This window comes from Chaetodon trifascialis, chromosome 12 (assembly GCF_039877785.1).
Source record: "Chaetodon trifascialis isolate fChaTrf1 chromosome 12, fChaTrf1.hap1, whole genome shotgun sequence".
NCBI lineage: Eukaryota > Metazoa > Chordata > Actinopteri > Chaetodontiformes > Chaetodontidae > Chaetodon > Chaetodon trifascialis.
In genome coordinates, this window is record NC_092067.1 from 11,289,532 (window position 1) to 11,315,179 (window position 25,648).

At 43.2% G+C, this 25,648-nt stretch overlaps 2 protein-coding genes across 2 annotated transcripts; both read left to right on the top strand.

Moving 5' to 3' along the window:
* The first annotated feature begins 2,556 nt into the window (after positions 1-2,556).
* LOC139340501 (immunoglobulin-like domain-containing receptor 1) lies at positions 2,557-10,457 on the top strand. Its single transcript, XM_070976350.1, has 8 exons — positions 2,557-2,790; positions 4,185-4,355; positions 6,217-6,366; positions 6,554-6,673; positions 6,810-6,956; positions 7,808-7,933; positions 8,771-9,675; positions 10,370-10,457. Exons 1-8 carry the CDS (start codon positions 2,742-2,744, stop codon positions 10,406-10,408), a joined length of 1,707 nt encoding a protein of 568 aa, XP_070832451.1. The 5' UTR covers positions 2,557-2,741; the 3' UTR covers positions 10,409-10,457.
* A 1,519-nt stretch (positions 10,458-11,976) lies between these two features.
* On the top strand, positions 11,977-24,127 carry me3 (malic enzyme 3, NADP(+)-dependent, mitochondrial). The gene is made up of 15 exons (XM_070976140.1): positions 11,977-12,280; positions 12,732-12,952; positions 16,303-16,436; positions 16,670-16,819; positions 17,432-17,507; positions 17,685-17,846; positions 18,064-18,167; positions 18,244-18,353; positions 18,868-18,965; positions 19,131-19,244; positions 19,350-19,455; positions 20,057-20,199; positions 21,909-22,082; positions 22,257-22,355; positions 22,920-24,127. The coding sequence occupies exons 2-15, from the start codon at positions 12,737-12,739 to the stop codon at positions 23,079-23,081; spliced, it is 1,848 nt and encodes a 615-aa protein (XP_070832241.1). The 5' UTR covers positions 11,977-12,280; positions 12,732-12,736; the 3' UTR covers positions 23,082-24,127.
* The last annotated feature ends 1,521 nt before the right edge of the window (positions 24,128-25,648 follow it).

Sequence of the window (25,648 nt, forward strand, 5' to 3'; positions counted from 1 at the left end):
TTTGCTGTCCCACATGAGCGTATTTTCTTTCTCTTGCCCAGGATACACACAGTCAGGACTGTAGCTAATGATTGTTTTCCTTATCAGTTAATGTGGAGAGTATTTTCTCAATCAATCAATTCATCAATTGGTCTGTAAAAAGTCTGAGAATAGTGAGGAATGCCAAATTAAAACAAAGAAACGCAGCAGATAAGCGCTGGAAACAGAATTGTTTGGAATTTTTGCTTAAAAGATAATGTACAAATGATCAATTAATTTCCCGTTGATTGACAGATTGATCATTTCAGCTCTATATGCAGCATAATAATATAGGTGTTTTGTGAAGGAAACAATACATCACATTCAATCAGATGATTAAACAAGCCGCTCTTTCAAGTACGGTGTGAACTTGGCGTTTGGGTTGTGAAAGTCAAAAGAGGATATCATGGGATGTTGCTAGTGTGTTTTCTCATACTTCAGTATAGTAAGTAACTGATTGAAGTATAAATGAACAATGTTGGGTGTATAACAGAGCTTGGTATTGACTCGGTAAGATGGATTTCCGTTGATTTATTTCTATTCATTATCCAATATCACAATATTCTGAGGTCGTGCTTGGAATATTTGACCGCACCCTTTTGATTGATACCTGACCAGTATCTGTTGGTGTTGTGTTCATCATGTAAACACTGAATAATTTGACGGGTACATGTACTTTGTTTGGTAGGGAGGTGAAGTCTACTGTATATATATGAACTCTCATTAAGTCGTTTTTTTGGGAGCATAAATTGTATTTTTGTGTTATTTTGACACAAACTGGGCTTTGGGATTGCCTTTATTTGCATTTCAACTGTTTTGTTAAGATTAATTTGGATCTAAAATATCTATTGTCTGTCACAGAATCTGATGTTTAACTTGTTATCGTGTTTGGCAATATGTGTGATAAAGCGCACATACCTTGGATGAAGCCGGTGTTTTTTATCGTAGCTTATCAAATGCACACAACTAAATAAACACGGGAGATTTACCTCATCTACAGAAGTATACAAAATCAGCACTCTTTATCACTAAAGCATGTGTGTAGCTTTAAAATGTTTATATAAAGGATTTAATGGTGTAAATGACTCATCATAACCTCAATTCAGTCAATGATGAACTACTACAAATATAGTGTCTATGGTTGTTTTGCTTCCTTTTGTCGTCATTTTGCTTCCCTTTGTGGTCATTTTGTGTCCATTTGTAGTCATCTTGTGCCTCTTCGTGATCATTTTGCACTCATTTATAGTCATTGTGTGTCCCTTTGTGGTCATTTGGTGTCTATTTGTGATTGTTTTGGACTCTTAAACATTCTTTTTAGTTTTTTTTTTTTTTTTTGCAATTCTTAGTCGTCATTTTACGTGCAGTTGTAGTCCCCTGTGCTTCTCCAAAGTCTTTTGATTTACTTTCCAACAAGAAATGCTAACAGTCACTTCACACAGAGGCCCTAGCCACTCCTCTGGCCTCACCCCTGCATGTTAGCACTGTTTGTTTGGAGCAAAATGAGACAAAATGTTGATAGAAACAAAACAGAAAAAACATTTGGCAACATTTTACAACCCTGTCGGCAAATTGCAGAGTGAATATCTTGTACTCAGCGTTAATAAAGACACAGAAAATGAAAGGCTACTGCTGTCCTCTCCTGATACTGACAAGGAAGGAATTTAAAAACTGGCATGTCTTCAGGTTCAGAGTGGAGCCAGACACAGATGTGATGCAAAGCTTTTCATCCACGCAGCATTTTTCACTGGGTTTCAAGCACACTTCAGCGAGCTGAGAGCAGCTTTTGAGTTCAGCGCAGGCAGGACTGTTTTGTGTCAACAGTAAAGCTCGCTGGGGTCCATGTCCAGGATAAGAGATGTAAACATCACGGCACAAAGAGCTCCAACACTCGTCCAATATGACTCATCCTGAGAGCGAACTTTACACTCGGGCTGGTTGCCACAAACCAATAAATGAAACTGCCGTGCCAGACGAGCTGACGTGCTTCACTCCTTTTAATTGAACTGCTTGAACTGAGGGCGGACAAGACTTAAGACTGATGGACTGGATGTTAACATTTCCATCAAGAATGTGTCCATGTGCCATGTAAACAGCATTTGAATAGACTCGCAGGGGCACTGAGCTCGCCAAAGCACAGCAGAGGGAACAATTGCTACCATTTAGCAATGTGCTAATGAAGTGGTCCGATTCGCCTTTGTTCCCTGCTTTTACTCATGTCAGACTTTGAACCATTAAAACTATGAAAACACACGCTAAAAGAATGGGCGTGCTTTATTATGAGCCCAGGCATCGGGACCTTCAAGAGTTCATTTTCAACAAGATGACTGAGAAAATGACAGCATGGCTTTATGGCTGGAGGGAACCTCACCTTCCTCCTCTGTTAAGCTCCAGTTTGCTCCTCATTTGTTCCTCCATGCTGCACCTGTCGGAAGGGGCGGGCTCACTGATGTCACCTGAAGCTGGAGGAGGGGGGAGGGGGATGATCCGCCTCCGTCACAGACTCTCTGTGGGAAAGTTCTTCCTCAGTATGGCCGTCAATGCTCGTCTCTCAGCTCAGGAGATGAACGCAGCCGGACTAAAGTCGTCTTAAGTGAAACGTGGACTGACTATGCAGAACAGCGGCCGCGTTGCGTTTTTCTTCAATTAATCCGGATTCTTGGTGGATTTTGAGTCGCCCACAAGCTGAAAATTGAAGCTATTGCGGAAGGATAAAGGGCAACGAGATGGGAAATATGATACTGATGGCGCTTCTGCTCCTGCACCTGCCGACAGGTGAGCGTTTAAAGGCCTTCAAGTAAAAAAATCATATCCAAGTATCAGCTGTTTTTTACATTTATAGGTATGGATTTAGACTGAAGCCATGTAAGCAGTCGAAACTGAGAGTAATGTGCACAGGTTAATTATCGACAGGTGTAAACAGAACAAGGCCAACTGCTGTCACGTGACTGCACACCAGCCTGCAAAACACGAAACATCAGAATTGTTCACACAGAGGACACACACGCCTTCTGCAGAGGATCATATCTATCAATCAATCAATCTGCATCAAAGTCTGATTCTTCATGAGATCAGAGGAAACAAATGCTGAGGACTGTACAGTCTGGATTACTTTCATTAATCTGCTGCTGAGATGAAGTTATCAGTTAATTAATCTTAGATATTAGATCAATCAATCAATCAATCAATCAATCAATCAATCAATAACTTTGGTTCATCATTTAAATGAATCGTCAAGGAAAAATGTTTTGACTGTTGGTCAGATAGTTTGTTGAATAAATGATTAATCAATGATTTGAAAATGAAATGAAACATGCTCACATGAACAGACCCTCATCAAATCACCTCACATAACACAAGTCTGTTTTGTTTTGTTCTTGTTTTTTTTTCTTGCATACCTGCTACAAGTGAAAGACACTGCTGGGCTGCACATCTGCATCAGATCATGTCGTCGGACTGATGTGACTTATAGAGGAAACGATTCAATCACTCAATTAGTTGTTCAACAGAAAATAAATCTGTCAGTAAAACTCCCCAAAGTGCAATGGTTCCAGCGTCTATGACAGTAAACTGAATATCTTTTGGTGTGGGACTCTTGTTCACACAAAGAAACACTTTGAAGATGACAACTCGGTCCCTGGCCTCTTTTCTGACATTTAAGGGATCAAATAATTCATTTCTTAAAAGAGAAACTGACAGATGAATCAAAAATGAAAATTACTGTTAGCTGCAGCCAGAATTTATCTTCACATTTGTAAGAGGAACACTGCAGACGGTCAGTGACTGATGATCTCTGCCAGTGTTTTGGACATCCTAATCAAAGAGAAAGTGTCTGAACTTTGACCTTTAATCTGAGCTGATTCTTTTCTGAAGTAGCAGAGGTTATCTGTCATCAGCTTGTTGTAACTCTACACAGCTGATCGTGATTGACAGCTCTGATTACTTGTGTTGGGGTGGTGCATTGTGTGTGCCCTTAAAGACTTCTGAGTGAACTGTTAGCCAGTCTGTTCAGATTCTTATCAATCCAGACGTCAAGAGCAAAGCCGTCACACGAACTCAGAGAGGCTGGTTTGTTTAAATGTATAAGTCATTTGAATAGTGTGTCATCAGTGCTGCTGTTTCTCATTTTATCTTCTCTCTCATCTCATTTACCTTCCTGCTTGTGTCAGAGCTGCTGTCCATCCAGGTGATCGTTCCAGACCCGGAGAGGAGCACGACTCTGTTCGCCTCCGTCATCCTGCGCTGCGACTACACAACTTCAGCCAACCCTCAGGATGTCCTGGTCACCTGGAGGTACAAGTCCTTCTGTAAAGACCCGGTGTTGGAGTACTACTACGCAGGTGAGGCTACACCTGAAAGGAGAAGAGTTTAATTTGCAGTAATGTAGCTGAGCCAAAGCCTGGTGTGAATGATTATGCTCAGGTACTCACAGCACTTCATTAAAGTAGTACTCCATAGATTTTGCATTATTTTCCTAAAACCATGTTGGAAAAATTGATGAAGAACCAGGGATAGTGTCTTTTTTTTTTATTCCATGCATTTCTTTACCTTGTCCAAACCTGACGCATGCATTACCCACAATGCAACCAGACAGCCAACAGTTCAGTCCAAGATTCAGGTGTGTTATGCAAGTAGCAGCTAATGTGGCCTCGAGCTGTTAGCTTTGAGCAGAGATGAGGAGCAGGATACAGAGGTCTGGTCAGATAACTCAGCCTCAGCCAGCACTGATTCAGGTGACATCACTGGTGTCACAACTCTCTGCAGCAACAAAAGGTTTTATACAACTGTTTTTCACGTATGTAGTAGTACTCACAAACACCTGCAAACAGGCTTTAAGCTGCAAAATGGATGGAGTTCCCCTTTGAGGGTCAGGAAAGAAGGTGGTATTGATATTATTGAAAAAGCCTTAACTCAGGAAACAAAGCCAGAGGTCTGTAGTGTGAAGTGAGATGAATGGGTCAGTGAGGTATGCTGAGCCTAAGGTCAGAGTTTTTCAATGTCATAAAGGTGGCTGTCTTTTAACCTGGCTACATCACCATGATAATTTATGCTGCACGTCTAACCTGATCCAGAGGAGGTTATGCTCAGCGTTTCAGGTTTAAGTCAGCTTGAAAAAATGCCGCCTTTTCACTAATCTGTTCCTGGTGATTTCTCTATGGCTCACATAGATTCTAAGATGAGGGAATATGTTACATTATGCAAACTTGGTGAGCTGTAAAATAATAAGGTTACAGCAGTGTAAACTGTGTGCATCGTGTTGTGGTTTGTTGCCATGGGAACCTGCCTGCATTCAGGTGGTGATGCAGAAAATTTTCTTTTATGCTGCAGACCATTCAAACACTCAAAGAATGATGAAGGCACACGAACTAGAGACAGCTTTGTTTTTCCTGATTTACACTTCTGGTATTACAGCTAAAAGAACACAGATGCTGACATATAAAGGGATTCGTCTATTGATAATATTCAATCAGTAAAATTCAATTCACTTTGATTTGCCCAAAAGTGGTTTCCACCTATCTTGGATGAGGGCATAGTGTCAGACCTAAATGCAGTTCCTGAGTATAATGACTAAATATGCTGTATCTTGACTGAAGTAGGTGGCACATAATTGGTCTACTCTGTGAGGAAAAGGAGTCAAATGACACACCAATTTATGTGCTCAGCTGTCAAAAACCAATTTACTGGAACTTTATTCAACCAACATGTTAACTCCTGGCCTTCTTTCAGTGCTGAGTAATATTTACATTTGATTGTGTGTTTCCAAACAGAGAGAGGTCCAGGCCAAATATTGGATGGAAGAAAAAAAAACATGCAATTATTGACATGATCTTGCTGAAATAAGTGTTTTTGTTAAGTACATTTAACAATAAGTAGAACAATAATCTGTATATGCATTTCGAGGTGATTTACAAAATTGAATGGAAAAATAACAGTGATATTCAGAAGTATATTCTTATTTCCTGGTGAGTGAGTGAGTGCTGTTTACATTTTGTTTGCTAATGGCCTCAAATTATCATTCAGTGGCTTCAGCTTCACTGTCCTGCAGGCAGCATGTTAGCAAACTGGTTTTCGAAGTTATTCACCAGAAGAAATTAGTCAAAGTGCCACAGTTATGATGGTTTGAGTGACAGACTGATCTTGAAGAGAAAGAATCTTAAATAAACTGAACATATTTCATTGTTTTTTCCTCTGTGTCTGTAGACTATCAGGCTGCTCTGCAGCTGGGTCAGGACCCCTCCAATGACTGCCCGGACCGCCAGCGCACAGTCCGCACTGTGATCCAGAAGAGGGGTCTTAACGAGCCCATCCTGGGTGCAGACTACAGAGAACGCAAAATTACCATTCAGAACAGTACGTCTGATCCCGTCACAGTGACAGTGTATATGTTGTGAACATACTGCATGGAAGCAAAGAAGCATTGGTTAAAGATGCATTTCTTTATATGAACTGACGAGCTGTGTGTTGTCTGAAGTAACACACCTGCAAACACTGTGTATATAGAGCAAAGACACTGATGTGTCCATGTGTCTGTCAACAGAGGCTGACCTTGTCATCAATGAGGTGATGTGGTGGGATAACGGCGTGTATTTCTGCAACATTGATGCTGCCGGTGACACGACGGGAGACTCGGATCGTGAAATCAAACTCATCGTGTACCGTAAGTTTCCTCCGTTGAAGTTGTGGCCCAGCATGGATACACAGAGCCCGACAAGACTTAAAAGAAGATGTGCTGCTGTGCTAAAAGGAAAAAAATGGGAATTATCATTAACAATGTGTCTTCGTACCTGCTCCAGACTGGCTGACAGTGCTGCTGATCATCCTCGGTGCTCTCATGCTCATCATCCTGTTCTGCATCTGCTGCTGTCAGTGCTGCCCGCAGAAGTGCTGCTGCTACGTCCGCTGCCCGTGTTGTCCAAAGACATGCTGCTGCCCGGAAAAAGGTAGACGAGACGCGTTTTGTTTGTTTTTCCACCCACAGCTGACACCACAATACCCAGAGGAAACCACAAACCACATCACACTTTACAGCACCGGTCCAAGATTGTCTTTTGTGATACCTCAATTCTGTTTGAGCAGCTGCAATCAGTTTTAGACAACTGACCTTTTTCACGGAGGACATCGTGACATGTCAGGCACCAGCTTTGCTCGTCCTATAACATAGTGTAATTTCTTGCTGATGTTAATTTGTGTATTATCACAGAGAACGTGGTGCAGACACTAAACTGCAGGTATTATTTGCTCCTCCTCATCCTCCAAGTTATCTCACCTTTCAGATGCTCCATGCTAGCAGCTATTTTACAGAGGACTTTACACCTACTAAGCGCTAGATGTCAGATTCAAGTGTCTACGTCTGAACTATTTGAGCTGGTGCAACCCTTAAAATGTTAGTAGCACATAAACTCTGTCTTAAAGTAGAAGTTATGATCAAGCAAGGCTATAACTAAACATGTGCATAGCAGGTCCAGCGCACTGCTGGTGTTGTTCATGCTGATTCACTGTCATAACTTATTGGGACTCTTGAATATAGCGGAGACATCCTTAATGTTAGTAACACCTGTGCTCTTTCAACTATGATGAGTTGAAGTGTTTTCTGTGAGGAAGGCCTGTTATGTGTGACTGTGCAGGATCTTCTCTGTCAGCAACAGCGGCATAAGCATTGAGTACACTGACAGAATGGTTTTGCTTGCAGATTCTGTTCTCGTTCAGGCCTGTATAATGAAATCTAAATCAATGCCGATATCACAGAGTGGAGTCACATGAACCTTTGACCCAGTCTTTGCTCTGGTTTCAGCTGTGATGCAGCACAGGATGCTGAAGGAGGCTCAGAAGGCTATGGCTCCTTGGATGAATGGTCAACCCATTTATTCTCCCATTGGCTCCAATGCGTCCTCCCAGGGCGTTCCCATACTGTACTCAGGTGAATGACACAAAATAAGACTTTGATGCTTTGTTGAAGGCTTTGTTGTATCACTCTTGCCCAGACCCAAAGGTGTATGTTTTGTTTGATTGATGACACGATGAAAAAAAAAACAAAAAAACACTTGAAGTTTCAAATGTACATACTATTGTACTTCTGAGGCTTTTTATTTTTATGGTAGAAGAGCTTAGATGTAAAAACGAAAGGGGGAGAGGGAGGGGATTACACATAGCAAAGGGCATCCCAGGCTTCTGCTCAGGACTGAGCACCTGCTCCACCAGGTGAGCTACCAAAGTGCCCTGATTAGTCAACTGTTTTACCTGAAAGCATGCAGGCAAGGTCACAGGCGTTGGTTCAGGTGTAAGCAGTGTTTGAAATCTACCTGTTAGGCTGCATATGGCCCTGACAATAGTTAGATGGCAGAGCAGAGCTGTATGTAGCCTGAGGGGTAAAACCCAGGGTAAAAAATTCATAAAAACACTCTCTGCTGCTTCTTAAGTTCTTAAGTTATGGTGATATTTTGTTAGCTGAGAGCTTCTGTTATCTGGATTTTGCAGTTGGACAGTCAAAGGATCCTCTGTAGAGATTTTAGTCAGTAAATCAAACTGGGAGAGATAGAAATATAATTTTTGAAAAGCAAACACAACATGAAATGAATGATGTTACTCTGTATCTGCTGGCTGTGTAAGTGTTGAACGTTTGATTGTCATATCAGCTCTAAGGTGAAGAAGTGTCGGTGTTGTGTTTGCAGCATGTTTCTGCTGCCCCCAAGTGGGCAAAAGCCTGTTGCAGCAGGTTCTTCTTCAGTAGTAAACCGAGTTAACACTTCTATTCCAGGCTCGTACTCTGACTACCCAGGCAAACAAAACTTTGCCATGGGTCCCATGCAGCTGTCACCCATGGCCCTACCGCAGCAGCAGCATCAGCAGCAGCCCCCTCCTCCTCCTCCACACTATGCGAACGGCAGTGCACGTGGCAGCAGTCATGGCACCGGCCAGGTGTTGGACTACCTGGAGAACCAGATGAGAGGGCTAGATGTGGGGCCACCTCAAATGGCTCATTACGGTGTCCAAAATATGCCGCCATTACAGCCTCAACTGAAGCCCCAGCCGGCTCCTCCATCAGTTCCCTACACACCTGGGCCCCCAAGTATGTTGTCAGCCTTGGATGAGATGGGCATGAGAGGGGTGGAGAGGAGGGTGATCACCCTGCCTCCTATTATCCAGCGTGTACCCAGCCTCTCCTCACGGAGGGAGCCTGGAGGTGAAGATGGAGCCAGAGGTGGTCCCAGACTATCCAGCCTGTCGAGTGGGAATACAAACCGCTCTGGAGGAGGTTTCGCCCGCAGCAGTCGAGGCTACAGAGACGTCTCTCCTCCCAGACGGGGCATCCTGCGCGAGTACAGCGATGACTCCGACTGGGACAACAGGCGAGGAAGAGCACCACACAGGCCTTCGAGGAACGAGAGAGATGACTCGGCCAGGAGGAGAGGAGGTGGATCCAGGCCGCGCCCTCGTAGTCGGGACGACCTGATGGAGGAGTTCTACAGCAAAGCGTCTCGGAGGAAGAGGAGCTATTCCCCTCCTCAGCGTCGCAAAGGATCCTGGAGCTCAGATGAAGAGGACAGCAGCAGAGGAGAAGGCGGTAAAGGGAAGGATTGGTCAGAGAAGCCACCCAGCTACTCAGCCCTAGATATCCAGCCTGGATACAGTAAGAGCCGGAGGAACTACAACCATCTTTCTGTAAGAGCCACATGTAAACTCTGACATACACTGTGAACCAATCAGAATTATTCTCTTTGTTTCTTTTTTTTGTCTTGACTTCTTTGCTCCATCCCTTTTTAGTCATGCTAGCAGTGTTGAAGTAGGGATGGCGATGTGGGTCATCCATCTATTAAATTCTGTGCAAACATTCATGGCTGCCAGTCGATGAATTGTCATGACTTTTGACTTTGGGTCATTGTTTGGTAATCCCTTAACTTTTCTTTTAGCTTCATCATGAGGCTCATCTTTCTGGTTTTTAGTCAAATGTCTCGACAAGCATTTGATGGACTGTCATGATATGTTGTACAGACATTCATGTTCCCCTCAGGATGACCTGTAAGAACTTTGATGATCCTTTCATTTTTCATCAAAATGTTAGCATGCTAACATGCAAAACTAAGATGGTAAGCATGGTAAGCATACACCTGCTAAACATTAGCATGTGAGCATGTTAGGATGCTGCCGTTAGCATTTAGCTCAAAGCACCTTTGTGCCTGAGTGCAGCCTCACAGAGCTGCTAGCATGACTGTCGACTCTTATCCCGGATACTCTCTGTCTTTCATAACTTTTCATGCGTCTTTGTCCGTTTGATCTCTTCTTCTGCTTGTGTGTATTGAATCATCACATCTTTCCTCATTAACTCAACCTCGCCTCTGTCACTTTTCTCTCATAGGATAGAAGCTCCCATAGCAGCACCAGCGTAGTCATCTGAAGCATTTCCATCTTTTTTGACCTTTTCCTGAATTTTTTGGTGAAGAAGACAAATGGCCTTAATCTGTTCAGTCGGCGTACAAAGACCGAGTTGTTGTGACATTTGATAGTGAGTCCTGAAAACGTACTGTATGTATATGTTTACTCTGTGCGCACTATATGCAATTACAACAGAAATGTAATTTTTATGTGTGAAGAAATCAGCAGCTGAAGCTATGAATTGCAGATAATGTGCAGTTATGTTCAGTCTGGTCTCTTGTTGTTGAGATGATTGAATGTGTGTGATTGTGGTCCAAGCTGTATTCAGTTGTGTAATTTGTGTGTGTGTGTGATTTCATTCTGGTGGCGCATATAAGAATCATTCTGTTGGTGTTTATGAAGTAAATGTGAACAGTTCCAACATGCAGATTGTTGGATACTGTGACATTTTGTGGGTTATTTAGGTTTATCATTGTGAACATGTCATTTGTGTGTTTGCAGAGATACAGTGTGTATTTGTTTTTGTAACATTTCTTATTTTTGCCTAATTTCTTGTACTATTGAAAGTGTCTTTTTTTTACTTTTAACCATTCCAACATTATTAGACAGTAACAGCAATGGAAAGTACGCTAGATGGACTTTTGTAGGAAGATCTGGCAGCTCTTACTTTGCTTTTTTGATGAGGAATGTATAATTGTGATTTTCATTAACAAATATGAAGAGATATATTGTGATAAAATGTGTATGTTTAAAATAAACCTTTTTAGATACAGCTGGTGTGCAGCAGGTCATGTATGTATTTAGACATTATACATAAGATTAAATTACAAACCTGTTCCTCAAGATGGATTAATAACTGGCCAAAGTGGACAACTGCCCCAGGAACACAGACCTCCAGCGAAAACTGATGGCTTTGTCCTTTAGAGGACGCTTGGCAAAATGTTAGTTGATGTTTTGCTCCCATGGTGCATAATCCTAAATAAAATTGTTTAACCAAATAACCATAAAACTTCTAAACCACACTATATGATGTTGGTCATTGTGCACACTCATTAGCCAGTTTAAAATGTTCATCTAGCTGAAACTAATGCAGTCTAACACAGCAGCCTTGTAATAAATCTTTCTTCACTGTTATGTTCAGTTTTTGTTGTTATTATTTAAAGAAGTGTTGATTTAACTTTTAAGGTCACTTTGGAGGCCGTAGTTTGTTGTGCAGCTTAATTGGGCATGGCAGAATTGTTGTCATATTCATGTGACTGACACAATCTTTAGCCCCAGAGGGTGCAAGTCAGGTTGAACAGGTCGTTGCTGCACCACAACAAGCGAGACTCTCTTCAGTCAGGTTCAGCACGGGAGCTCGTCTGAGGCTGGCATGTCCGGCAGGGGGAAGCAGAGGCTGGTAATGTGATCTGCAGGGGACACTGATTTAGACTCCGTGCTGTTCATTTCAGAGCAATGACAAAGAGTTGAAAACAGTAAGAAAACCTGTGTTTTTCTGGAGTTGTGTGTTTAGGTCATTGAACGTAAACAGTCGTATTATCAAAGGCAACTTCTTTGACATTATGAGATCTATTCAAAGAGAGTTACGCTGCATTTTGCGTGCAGATGCTGAAGATGGAGCCTCCTGTGTTTTCCTGGCTCGCAGGAGGGCGGAGGAGGAGGTGGCGGCGGTTGGACCTCCTCTGAACCCGCCGTGCTGCGGTCTGATTGGTGGCTCCGCTGCTTGAGCTGCAGAAGCGCAAGTGTCAATGTTAGAGGCTCCTGGATCAGCTGTTCGCTGTCGATCCCCCACAACATCCTCTGATAACAGCTTTCGCTAACACGAGCACAGGCTGAGCAGGCGCCTCTTATGAAGATTGAAATCGGAGGCTCAGCAGCTTCACGTCGTTTTCAGGTGAGGCTAACTGGCTGTTAGCTACCCGCTAGCTAGCATTAGCAGCTGCGCAGATTTTTCCATTAAGAAAAGTGGAATTATCATAAGAGCAGCAGGCGGCTAACGGGAGCTAGCTGAGCCGCTCACAGCAGCGTTTTGACATGAGCTGGCTGAACACATCGGCTGCGGCTTTGTTCTCCACATCTGCACCATTTCTGAACTATCGCTGCATCTGTATGTATATATTCATTTAGGTTAATGTACCTGCTGTGTATCACCAGGTGACCCAGCCTGTGTCAAGCTAATGGCTCAGTTTTCACACGTGAAGCTGGTTGTTTACAGGACGGACTCCGTTAGTTCGTGTTAATAACTCTATATAATTCACAGTATGTGAGGCATTTCGAGCTCGCGTGTCCTTTCCTTTGACCGGACAGGTGACTTGACAGAGGCTGAACGTGTGTTGTGTCTGCAGGTAGCATGAACTCCCTCCCAGGAAGGGTCGCTCTGTCTCTGTGCAGGCGCACAGCAGCGGGGGGGATGAGGGTCTTGGCCGGATCTCCGGGTCACCCTGCTGCGGGACTGACGGCCTCTCTGCAGGCTGCGCGGGTCTGCCACTCCGGGCCGAGCCGCAAGAGCAGCGTGAGCACCAAGAAGCGGGGCTACGACATCACCAGAAACCCGCACCTCAACAAGGTGAGCTCGGTGAAGTGTCCTCTCTGTGTCCACCTTGAGGTGAGGGTGTGAGCTGTACCTGTGAGGACTTTACGCTTCATGTCAACATGGCACAGCAGAAGATATTCACATTTTCAGTTAGTTGTCAACTAATAAATTAATCAGCAATTATTTGATAATCCGTGTTTGATATTTTTTAAGCAGAAAAAAGTCAAAATTCTCAGATTGAAGCTTCTTAAATATTAATATTTTCTGGTTTCTTTACTCCTCTGTGACTGAATATATTTGGATTGCGGACAAAACAAGACGTTTGGGAAACACTGATTTATTATATTTTTCACATTTTCTGACATTTACAGACCAAACAACTGATCAATTAGTTGAGAAATTATCAACAGATTAATTGACAGTGAAAATAATCATTAGATGCAGCCCTACATTTTAGCATTTTAGGACAACAAATTGTTGATTAATCAAATAAAAAGTCATTTCTTGATGTGTAAGATATAAGCAAATAGTGAAAAGTGCTCACCACAAGTGCCTGTTGTGCAGCAAATTGTTGCCATCACAACTCTATTGATCAGCCTCTCTGCCAGCCTCCATTTTCATTAAATTCTTGCGGTGGCTTTCTTCACTGCTTATTATGAATGAATGAATATTATTATGTGTGAGTGTCACCCTCACAGGAGTCTGTAGTTCTCCCACACAGCGCATGTACAGAGGTAATGGAGTCTGCCACGGACAGGCACATATGTGAGAAATGATCTATAAAATCACTGAGACTCACTTTATGTTACACTAATTAGACCATTAAGAAGCATAATTGACATACTTTTCAACAAATATAACACTCAACATTCTTAATATAAAATATGTGCTGGGCGGCACGGTGGCGCAGCAGGTAGTGTGCGTGCCTCACAGCAAGAAGATCGCCTGTTCGATCCTCGGGTCGGGCGGGGCCTTTCTGTGTGAGGTTTGCATGTTCTTCCCGTGCATGCGTGGGTTCTCTCCGGGCTTCCTCCCACAGACCGAAAACAATTTGGTGACTAAATTGTCCTTAGGTGTGAGTGTGAGCGTGAATGGTTGTCTGTCTCTATATGTCGCCCTGCGATCGACTGGCGACCGGTGTACCCCGCCTCTCACCCGTTGACAGCCGGGATAGGCTCCAGCCCCCCCGCAACCCTGAAAGGGATAGGCGGTATAGAAAATGGATGGATGGATAAAATGTGTGCTGTGCTGTGTTTATATAACTGTGTCTACAGATAACATTATGTCCCGCATACCATGCTGTATGCTGGTGGAAACAGAGAGTAGCATCTAAGTGCCACGTGGTATAACGCAGCAGTGAGATAGCTGAGTGGTTAAAGGCCCACCTCTGGAGCTGTGAACGGTCTCCCTGTGTCTGTCCCACTCTGCCTCTGTCTGCTGGCTCTGTGTCTTCATAAAACATATACAAGAAGAATAATGTTGACGTAATGTGAATGGCTTTTAAGATAATTCAAATTTATTTCATGTTTTGTGTCCTCCAAAACATGTTAATGTTAGTGTGGCAGTAATGTCAATGCTTTTGCAGTCACAGTGTGGAATTACTTATTGTTTTTCCCAAAGATGCAGATCCAGAGCCAATCCTAAACAAACATCCACCAAGTGACTCACCAGTGCTTTTACTGCATTATTTTCTGAACTCCGTGTCAGCAGGGAATGCTTTATTTCTGTCTTGCTAACTCTGCGAGGACACCAGGACAGATACTGACACTATAGCTGAGTTTATTGCTTTGATTTGGGTTGATAGGAGGTCGCAGTTCCTTCCTCTGCTGATGCCCAGTCAGCAGTTACACGCTGACACACACACATGCACACACACACACGTCAGATCACTGCAAACAGCAAGCTCAGCCTTACTTAGATGAAAAAAAAAAAGTCAATAGACACAAACTCAACATTAAACAAGTTGTTAATCGTAATTATTATACTGCTTTCAGATTTAACTATCCAGTTAAAGGCTGAGTTACTGTTTACTCGACTCTTTCTTCATATTCACACACATTTTGTCACAATCTTTGGTGTAATACTTATGGACACTGAGCAGCTCCACTGGACATGTTTTAGCTGTATTTTATTGAGGAGGACCAGACTTTTGTCCCTATCCACCAACATTTATCTTCCTGCAAACCTGCTAAACTGATTCCAGCGACCTCTCAAGTGTTTAACATTATCAGCTCATAACCATATAAATTAATCCTCCTCTCTTTGATAATGAAGATTCTCTCCCACCCACCCAACCTCTCCCACCCACGTTTAGTTTCACTCTCTCCTGGTCTCCATGTATATTGACTGATAGCGTGAGTGTCACCTTTACGGGTGTGCTTCAGTGGCTCTACCCGCTGGCTTGCTCTAAACTCTGTTAATCTGTGACTTTCTCTTCAACCATGTTATGCAGATGCAATTTTTTATCAGCATTTATGTGAAAAAAGTTTTCCCTTCACATTTGTGTTGCTAGATTAGTTTCTGGAAGTTTGCGCTGACGCTCTCTCACCTTGTCCACTGTTAATCTGCTTTGGTATTTAAGCCATCGGTGTATCAGAGCATGTGTTTTTAACGACCTCTTGCAGGCAGCGCCTTTGTTGTGTAAGATGTTGCTCGCAGCTTTTTGGGTTACAACTCATAGCTGTACAGTAGGGTTCAGCTGTAGAGCATCGAAATACTCTTCAATGGGAAAGCATGCAATACGTGGAACAACTGCTGACGTAACGCTGAGGGTACTACTAGCATCATGTTTCACACTTGAGTCCGACATGAATATTTCACCAGGACAAGGGTGTTTCCAGAAGATTCACAGACCCACAGTAGATCGAACTGACCCTAGAAGGCCTGGTCTTATCCCCGTGTAGGTCAGCGTTTCCGTTGTTGTGCAAGGATCGAGAGGAAACAGAGAGAGTGATAAAGCAGAGATGAGGAAGGAGAAGTGGAGCTGCCAGGGGAGTGAGTTCAGGCACGGACACTATTGGACAGAATAAATAGACAGAGAGGGAGCAGCAGCAGCAGGAGTAACCATAACTAGAAGGCAGAGGGGCACAAGGCTGCCCAGCAGTATACAAGCTTTGTGTTATTCACTGCTTCATCTTACCGATACATTTGTACATTCACTGCCTTTTTTTGTTTACCAGTGTTTCCTAACCAAAACTCATTCATAGGGATTGATTAAAAAAAAAAAAGACCACTGTGTTTGGGCGTGGGTATGAGTCATAACTCCCGGTGATGACTTACATGAGTCACTGTGGTCTGCACTGGTTTCTTATTTAGTTTCCAGGCTTGTGTGAATTCTTCCAGGCATCGTAGTGTTGTATAACTGCTCCTCTTCCACCCTGCAGGGAATGGCATTCACACTGGAGGAGCGCTTACAACTGGGCATCCATGGCCTGCTGCCCCCCTGCTTCCTCTCCCAGGACGTGCAAGTGCTGCGCGTCATGAAGAGCTATGAAACGCGCACCAATCCTCTGGACAAGTGAGAGAACAAGCTCAGACTTTTACGATAAAGCACGCTGAAGTGTTCAGTGAGCTCCCCCCCAGTGAAAATGCTCTTTATTGGGGGTCTCATTTGTTTGATCAAATCTTCACTGGTGCACCATCGGCTGTTCTCAGACACAGCGGTGCTTTTGAGCTAAACATCAGCACACCAAACTTGAATCAGAGAAGATCTCACAGCTTTCTAAAACTGAACGGCGCTCTCTGTCTCAGGTACATCCTGCTGATGACTCTGCAGGACAGGAACGAGAAGTTGTTCTACCGTTTGCTGACCTCTGACATCGAGGAGTTCATGCCCATCGTGTACACTCCCACTGTCGGCCTGGCCTGTCAACAGTACGGCCTGGCCTTCAGGAGACCACGGTGAGACGAATGACATCTGTGCTGTACCTGCACTGTCCACTTTAGTGTTGCTTTGGTGTTATTTCAGTCTTATGTTTGGTCCAACTTCAATGTTTACTATGAAGGAACATTTTCATGTTTTGGGCTAGGAACAACAAATCATATACAACCACGAATCCAAAAAAGTTTGGATGCTGTGTGAAGCACAGGCTAAATAAACAGGATGTGATAACTTACTAATTCTTTTTGACATTTACTGGTTAATTGAAAACAGTCCAAAGACAGGATGTGAACTGTTTTACCTCATCAGCTTCAGCTCCTTCTGAATTTGATGCAGCAACATGTTTCAAACAAGTGGGGCCAGGAGCAACTAAAGACTGGGAAAGATGTGGAATGCTCCAAAAACACCTGTTTGGAACATTCCACAGGTAAACAGGTTGATTGGTAACAGGTGATAGCATCATGATTGGATATGAAAGGGGCATTTGATTTTCATGACTGACTGCAGTGAGTAAAAATCAGCAGCATGCAGGAAACTGATCAAAAAAGCTGCATCATCAAATCAGTCAGACCTGTGAGCTGTGCAGCACCATCCACACAGCTGCCTTATAACTGAAACCTACCTGTTTACAGAGGACTCTTCATCACCATCCATGATAGAGGCCACATCGCCACCATGCTCAACTCCTGGCCTGAAGAAGACATAAAGGTACCGCTCCCCAACATACACACACACACACACACACACACACACACGCACGCACACACACACACACACACACACACACACACACACACACACACACACACACACACACACACACGGCAGCTTACGTCTGAGAAATAAATGGATCACACATATCACTAATGTGTCTTCTCTGTGTAGGCCATTGTGGTGACGGATGGGGAGCGTATCCTCGGCCTGGGGGACCTGGGAAGTTATGGTATGGGCATTCCTGTGGGGAAGCTGGCGCTCTACACGGCCTGTGGTGGTGTTCGGCCGCAGCAGTGTCTCCCTGTGCTGTTGGACGTCGGCACCGACAACCAGGTGTGTATGATGACACAGCTGCAGGAATGATGAGCTGGCGCAGCACTTCATCTCTGCCTCTTATCGCTCGTTACTTGATAGATATCAGACGAGTTCAGAGACTTGCTGATGAGACTGGTTAATTATTTATAGATGCACAGAGATGGCCAGTTCCAAAAACAAACCGGGAACAACGCCAAGTTGTCTTTTATGGACTGACTGATGATTTTCGGTGCAGACGCTGCTCGATGACCCCCTGTACATCGGACTGAAGCACAAGAGGATCAGAGGGAAGGAGTACGACGGGCTGATCGAGGAGTTCATGCAGGCGGTGACAGACAAGTGAGTGGAAACTCAAATGACCAAAGAACGTGCAAGTGATGCTGATGTCTGATTGGTCGACTCCATCGTCACGCAGGTACGGGATGAACTGTCTGATACAGTTTGAGGATTTCGCCAACAGCAACGCTTTTCGCATCCTCAACAAGTACAGGAATCGATACTGTACCTTCAACGATGACATCCAAGGTATTTAAACACTCTGTCACATTAATATGTTCAGCCGTATTACTGCATCAGGCAGCCATTCTCAGAAGGAGACAACAATGAAGTAAATGTAAGATTAAGATTAAAAACAAAGTGAAAAAGGGATTTATCTCAGAAGCACAGCCGGAGCAAACACAGTACTTTAGAAAAGTTTGTCCTATTTCCCGTCAATACCTGGAGCCATCAATGATCATCCGCAAGATCACCTCATCCCTGCCTTTGTCCATGTTTATGACACTCACAAGGGGTCTCGCGATAAATGTGAGGGTCACTGAGATGATTAACAGAATAGGGAAACAGAAAAATATATAGATTTAATTTGTCAGTCTTCCCTCAAATCTGAATTTCTGAATAATTTTATATTTCAGACTGTATTCAATAAAACGAGGATGAAAGTGTACTCATATGCAACCCAGCACAGAATCTCTAGTTGACGGTGCTCCCATTTGAAGCCTGCTCATTTCAGTGAATCACCTGCTCTTTGGTTTTCTTTCAGGCACGGCGTCTGTAGCTGTCGCCGGGGTCTTAGCTGCTCTGAAGATCACCAAGAACAAACTCTCAGACCACACCTTTGTTTTCCAGGGGGCCGGCGAGGTGAGGACATTTGCTCACCACAGTTTTACTCTGAAAAATTGAAAATAACTGTCCTTCATCCCTGAAGAGATGAGACTGCGCCTCAAGTCCGATGACACACTTAGAACCGGCTCTCAGAGGAGACTGTGAAGCAGACGGAGACTTATGCTGTCTTTTTTTTGGCAGGCTGCTCTGGGTATTGCTCACCTCCTTATAATGGCCATGGCCAAAGAGGGACTGAGTAAAGAAGAAGCTGCCAAGAGAATCTGGATGGTGGACTCCAAAGGTCTCATTGTGAAGGTAACGCGTGTGTCTGTCGCTTGCTCAGTTCTCTCATATCCCCATTTATTTAACATAATGTGGCGTTTTGAGGGAAAAAAAAAGACAGTTTTTGTATAAATTTAGGGAAGAAGCCATCTCAACCACGAGAAGGAAGAGTTTGCTCACGATCACCCGCACCTGAAGACCCTGGAGGAGGTGGTGCACACCATGAAACCCACCGCAATCATAGGTGAGGAGACGAGTGTGGGGTTTCCTCCAGAGACTGTAGCGCTGAACATCCTCAAAGAACACTGTGCTTTTTAATAATGTCTGTAAAACCCCCTCATAACCCACATTTTGTATTTCATCCATCTATGACGCAGTAGTTCCTGGTCATTTGTGGAAACACAGAGACACCTGTTAAAGGTGATTCCCCCTCCCCAAAGCTTTGCTCAGCAAATCAACTAATTCACTCTGTTTCTTTAACCTGATGCCTCAGAGTCTCACAAAGCCATTAGATGTGAATGTTTGTGTTCATGGGTCTAAATTCATGCGCTGCATGTGTGATGGGCTGGAAGATCATTTCAGACTTTTAATCAAAACTTTTATTTCAAGTGAACATCTTCTGTGTTGTACGATTAAAGAAGAAATGAGCAGAAGATAATTAAAAGCAAAAACAGATCAATAGTTGCTTGATTAGAAACTACAGTTGGTAATTTTTAATTGAGCTGAATGATCTGAATCCTGCAGATGGCACTATTGTTCTCTTTGATGTGAATGGAGAAAGTGGAGTCACCTCTGTTGGTAAACTCTGACAGATTGTCCCTCTGCTCTGTCTCTTGATCATGAAGGAGTGGCTGCGATCGCAGGAGCATTCACTGAGAAGATTATCAAAGACATGGCGGCCTTCAATGAGAGGCCGATCATCTTTGCCCTGAGTAATCCTACCAGCAAGGCGGAGTGCACGGCAGAGCAGTGCTACAAGCTCACAGAGGTGCTCATCAGCCTCACTGCACTGTGCTACATGCAGGTCATGTTATGGTGCTGTGTTAGCATTCATCAGGTTTAAGGGACACATGGAGCTAGTTTGTTTACATACTCATACAAATATAATGTGTGTGTGTGTGTGTGTGTGTGTCTGTCTGTCTGTCTGTCTGTCTTACCTCATACAGAGCTTTAAAATCAGATGTTTTTAATGTTTATTTATTTTATTTATTTTGCTAGCAGTCATCTTCTTCAGCACACAGCTATAACAATAAGTCGACTGATCGATTAGTTAGTTAAGTAATTTTTCACGCAAAAATGGCAGAAAATGCTCTCAAATGTGGAGATTTCCTTGGTTTCAAATCATTTTGAATGGAATGTTTCTGCGGTTTAGACTGACAAAACAAGACATTTAAAGAGCTCACCTGGACTCTAACATTTCGTAGACAAAACAATTAATTGATTCATATGTAAAATAATCGGCAAATAGAGATGAATGAATTCAGCACACATATTTATTTTTTTCTCAGAAAACCTCTCTTAAATCCATCGATCTCTCACTGAGAAGAACGATTCTGTCTCAGTCCGTCTGTTATGACGAAGTGAACAGAGCCTGAGTTACCTGCTCTGCCTGTGACGGCCTGTTTCTATGGCGATGCTGTGTCCACTCTGTCTGTACCTTGTCAGCATTTTCCTTTGTTTTCACTTGCGGTGGTATGATACTCTGCCACCATGTCGGCCTGCTCTGTCCTAAAGGGGGCAAATAGAATTCTGATTCACTTTGTGATTTGGTGGTTTCATTCCAGTATTTTATATACACACACAGACACACACACACAGACATACATGTTTATGTGTATATATGTGTGTGTGTGTGTGTATACGTGCATATATATATACACACACACATACACGTGTATATATATACGTATATACACATGTATGTATGTGTGTATGTATGTATGTACACATATATACACGTGTGTGTGTGTGTGTGTGTGTGTGTGTGTGTGTGTGTGTGTGTGTGTGTGTGTGTGTGTATACATACACACACATACATACACACACATATATACATATACATACGTGTGTATGTGTATGTGTATATATGTACATACATACATATATATCTATTTTGTTTGATGTTTGCCCTGAAGTCCTGGTGTGTGTGTGTGTGTGGGGGGGGGGGTTAGGGTTAGTAGGAGTGGGGGTCATTGGATAGGAAGTGTTTATAAAATAATACAATATAATTCAGTTGCCTTTCACAGTCCTTTACTGCTGCAGTGTTGTAGTCAGACTGTGAGGTAGTTTGCATACCACTGCCACCAGCACATGAGGGAAACTTGATACCCAAGGTCCAAAGTCAACAGCAGACGAGACATCCTGAGGCTGAGTAAGAACCTCCCAAAAACTTTACGTGTACAAACTGAATTAGCCTTTTTAGCGCAGTGAGAAAATGATCACATGCAAAAACTGTTCAGCTGCTTTCATGATCAACTACAACTGATCAGACAACTTCTCTTGTCACAATGCAAAGTCACATCTGTTGATGTCTTGTGACACTTTCACATTCCTGCCCTCTGCTGTCAGACACATGTTGCTCCACTGCCCTCTAGTGGTAAACAATAGTCTTCAGTTTGTCTTAAACAAAAAGGAAACTGTCTTGTCTTCTGACTTTCTAACTCATCTCTCTGTCTTCTTGACCCCCTCTGTTATCAGGGGCGGGGCATCTTTGCCAGTGGAAGTCCCTTTGATAAGGTGGTGCTGGCTGACGGCCGCACCTTCTACCCCGGCCAGGGAAACAACGCCTACGTCTTCCCAGGAGTTGCTCTGGGTGTTATAGCCTGTGGAGTGCGCCACATATCTGATGATGTCTTCCTCACCACAGCAGAGGTATTTATTGTCTTCAGTTACCACATGTTCAGGTGACTTCTGAGACAATGACACCTGCATCCTTCGTATGTTTTTTAGGCAGGTCTTTGTGCTGCTTTCTCGGTCTTTCTCAGCCTGTTCTGCACTTTCCTTCTGCTTCAGATCAGCATTATTTGTTCTGTCTTTGTCTCTCAGGCGATAGCTGAGATGGTAACAGAGGAGCACCTGGCTGAGGGAAGACTCTATCCTCCCCTCAGCACCATCAGAGAGGTGTCCTTCAAGATCGCAGTGAAGGTGGGTGATGTTAGCAAACTGTCAGCATGCTGACTCTCTTAAATTTCGTGTCTACAGTGAGAATCAGTGTCACTGAAGGGTACATTAAAACCTTCACATCAATACATTTTAATCTGCTTTAAGATATTAAAGATGATATTTTTTAGAGATCCCATTAATTGTATGAAAATCCACTAAAGTTCAAAATCAAAACTTTTCATTTCAGACTTTGTCAAAGCCCCTGAAAGCTTGGCTGTAATTCAAAGTAACATTAAATATTCATGGCCGAGTAAGTAATTGTTACTTATTTAGGTGCTTAAAATGTTACAGACATCTTCAGATATTATTTATTTAAGACTTTAACGCTCATAAACTCAGCTAGTCTTCATCAGGACTACGTGGATTTGGTTTGATCAGATTTGACCCTCATCAGATTCTGATCCAGTTGTTTCTAAATCCTGATTGGTGCACAGAAATACATTCACCACCACCTCTGTGAGCTCCCCTACTGTGAACTCTGTATGTTGATCTGTCAGCTGACTGCATGCTCTTCACCACTTTTTCTTCTGTTTTCGTCTCTGCCAGATTGTCAACTATGCATACAAACACAACATTGCATCTCTGTACCCTGAGCCCAAAGACAAGGAGGCGTTTGTGCTGTCTCACGTCTACAGTCCTGATTACGACTCCTTCACTCTGGACACGTACAGCTGGCCGCAGGAGGCCATGAATGTCCAGGACGTGTGATCCTGACCATCTCTCTCTAAACTCCATATGCTGCCGCGGCGACACATAGGATTTCTGCGAAACGTTGCCAGCGATTCTCATCTTTCAGTTTTTTTTTTGTTGTTGTTGTTCGTTTCTTTCTTCCTGTCATAAATGTTAGTATTTGTCTGCCCCTTTCAGATGGACAGTGGTCGTTATGATTTAGATGCCAAACAAGTGTTCTCTGGTTCTTCTTGACCTCTGGAGTGTTTTCAGTGCTGTATTGGTAATCAGTTTTATCAGTGTATGTTTTAGCAGTTCTCTGTACCTGATTAAAGGTCTGACCGAGCGAAATGTCTCATAGTGGCAGACATCATCATATCAGATATTACGAGCACGGCCTCTGTAACTTTGCAACTTAAACTACACTCCTCTCCTTAGATTTTACGACACTGTAGTATTCAGCGCTCGCAGTCACTCTAAATCTGTTTCTGGGAGCTGACTCACAGTCTGACAAGCAGCGGCTCACAGTAATGCACAGTGCTTTCTCTTGTCTCGACACAAATGAACAGATGACTCATTTTGAAGCTTAAAGGACGTTCAGTGCCTCTTTCTGTGTGACCTCAGGATATCACTTCTGCTTATCGTGATAAAAAAAAGCTCTCTGTGTTGGGCGGGTAGCAGAGCCGTTGTAGAAGCCACATCTGGCTCACTGCAGCTGTTTCCTCGTATTTGACACTCCTCTAATGCGCACATGTTTTTGCCTCCACTCAGCAGTGGAAAGACTTGAGAATCAGCCTGAACTTCTGTCTCTGCTCCCCTGTCCTCCCTGGTGGGAGGCGCTGCTGTCTTCTCTGTTCAGAGGTGGGATTGTTTGGGATGTAATGTCACTATCGGGATGATTTTGTACAAAGTGTGTGTGTGTTGTCCTTTTAGTTTTGTACAGAGCTCTGCCTGTGGTTGTATTTTTGCCAAAGTTACTGATAAACTATCTTATCTTTCACTCCTAGAACATGATGCTCTGCAAGCTTTAGTATGGAGAGATATGCTTTTCAAAGGGAACATGAAACTTTTTAAATAAAATTGTTAAAAAAAAGTTAGTGATTTGTGGCTTTTTTTAAAATATATTTATTAAACATCATTTTGCATCTGCACATTATATCTTTTCAAGGCCAAGCCTCAGTATAAACAAGCAGTGCTCAGTGCTAGAAGAAGGTCCAGCTGCAGCCCTTATCATTTTGCTGTGGGGGAAAAAATGCTCTGGTTTGTTTGTATTTCTTTAACCGAATTGTACAGGATGCAGCGAGCGAGCCCTGTGATGTGGCTGGGGGTTAACACGCTGACAGCAGAACGGCCTGCCATTGGCCGCCTGAAGCAGGCTGTGATGATCTGTTTTTAGTCTAAGTTTTAAATGTGTTATGCAGCTACAATGAACTGTTCCTCCTCTTAAACTGGTGATTTTCAGTACTTAAAATCATTGTCGGTTCACACACTTTTTTTTCTGCAACAACCCGGTCACGTCAGAACAGTAAAAATGATTCCTAGTACTTTAAAAACACTTCTAGCACTTTTAAACAGTGCTTTCAGTGTCATGTGATCCAGCTGTTATCACCAAACATCAGTACTAAACACCACTTAGTGCTTCTGTTGCTTAACAGCAGGAAATCCCTGCAGACAGCTCTCAAACTCTGATGTGGAGAGGAGTGAGGGCTGTCAGAGCACGACATTAATGTGGTGGTTTTGGAGTTTCCGTCTATCCAAACATTATCAATACTTTCACAGAAAGAAAGCACACAAATGAAATGAAGCCACTTTATATTTGTATGATGTCTTCGATTGTATCTAATTTGTGGCTTTGTGGCCAAATCTGCTGCATTTTCAACATAAAACTGATAAATATCTATAAGTATCTATCTGATGCAAGCTCGTCATCCACCGAACAAATGTTGTTTGTCAAAAACAAATCATTTCCATAAGCAATGTGATGTCATCAGATGTGAGATGTGACTGGGAGCCGCAGACAGTCGGTCTGAGCAGCAGCCACAGGCAGCATGATCCTGAAGGCTGCACGTCGGTACGATAAAGCTTTTATCCTTCAAACTGACAGGTGATGTCATACCTTCATTTTTTCCCCTCAAACTAAAAAGCTGGGTCATGTGACCAAAAATCAATACCACAGTGACTTCCTGTGTGTACCCATTACCTCACCAATCCTAAACTGACTGAATTAAAAGCAAATCTTCAGCAGAGGTATGTGAACATTTACGCTTGCATCTATTTCTGCGCGAGCGTCTTTGAGCTTGCTCAGTCTGACTCATCAGGTGGCATGCTTTCACTCCTTTTCACTTGCTTTAGCGTTCATCATTTTCAGCCGGTCTGAAAATCGATCTTCAATGGGAACATGAAGGAGGAAGGTCAGACGAGGTGGAAGTGTGTCACGAGATGACGACTGGGAGTATTTTCCCCAACAAAGCATTTTCAAAATGTCTTATTTTCTGATTTTCTAGTGTGTGACAGCAGCCTGTTGCGAGGAGTCAGGACACTGTTGCTGCTATTTTCAGGCCATAAAATTAGCAGCAGCCACCAGCCAGCTGCTGGGAAAATGTACA

Bases quoted from the DNA above. Each gene is read 5' to 3' on its own strand.
- LOC139340501 (XM_070976350.1), top strand. From the start codon at position 2,742: ATGGGAAATATGATACTGATGGCGCTTCTGCTCCTGCACCTGCCGACA. The intron at 2,791-4,184 runs GTGAGCGTTTAA...TGCTTGTGTCAG, and splicing joins GCTCCTGCACCTGCCGACAG to AGCTGCTGTCCATCCAGGTG. The intron at 9,676-10,369 runs GTAAGAGCCACA...TTTCTCTCATAG, and splicing joins GGAACTACAACCATCTTTCT to GATAGAAGCTCCCATAGCAG.
- me3 (XM_070976140.1), top strand. From the start codon at position 12,737: ATGAACTCCCTCCCAGGAAGGGTCGCTCTGTCTCTGTGCAGGCGCACA. The intron at 17,847-18,063 runs GTGTGTATGATG...TTTTCGGTGCAG, and splicing joins ACGTCGGCACCGACAACCAG to ACGCTGCTCGATGACCCCCT. The intron at 18,168-18,243 runs GTGAGTGGAAAC...ATCGTCACGCAG, and splicing joins ATGCAGGCGGTGACAGACAA to GTACGGGATGAACTGTCTGA.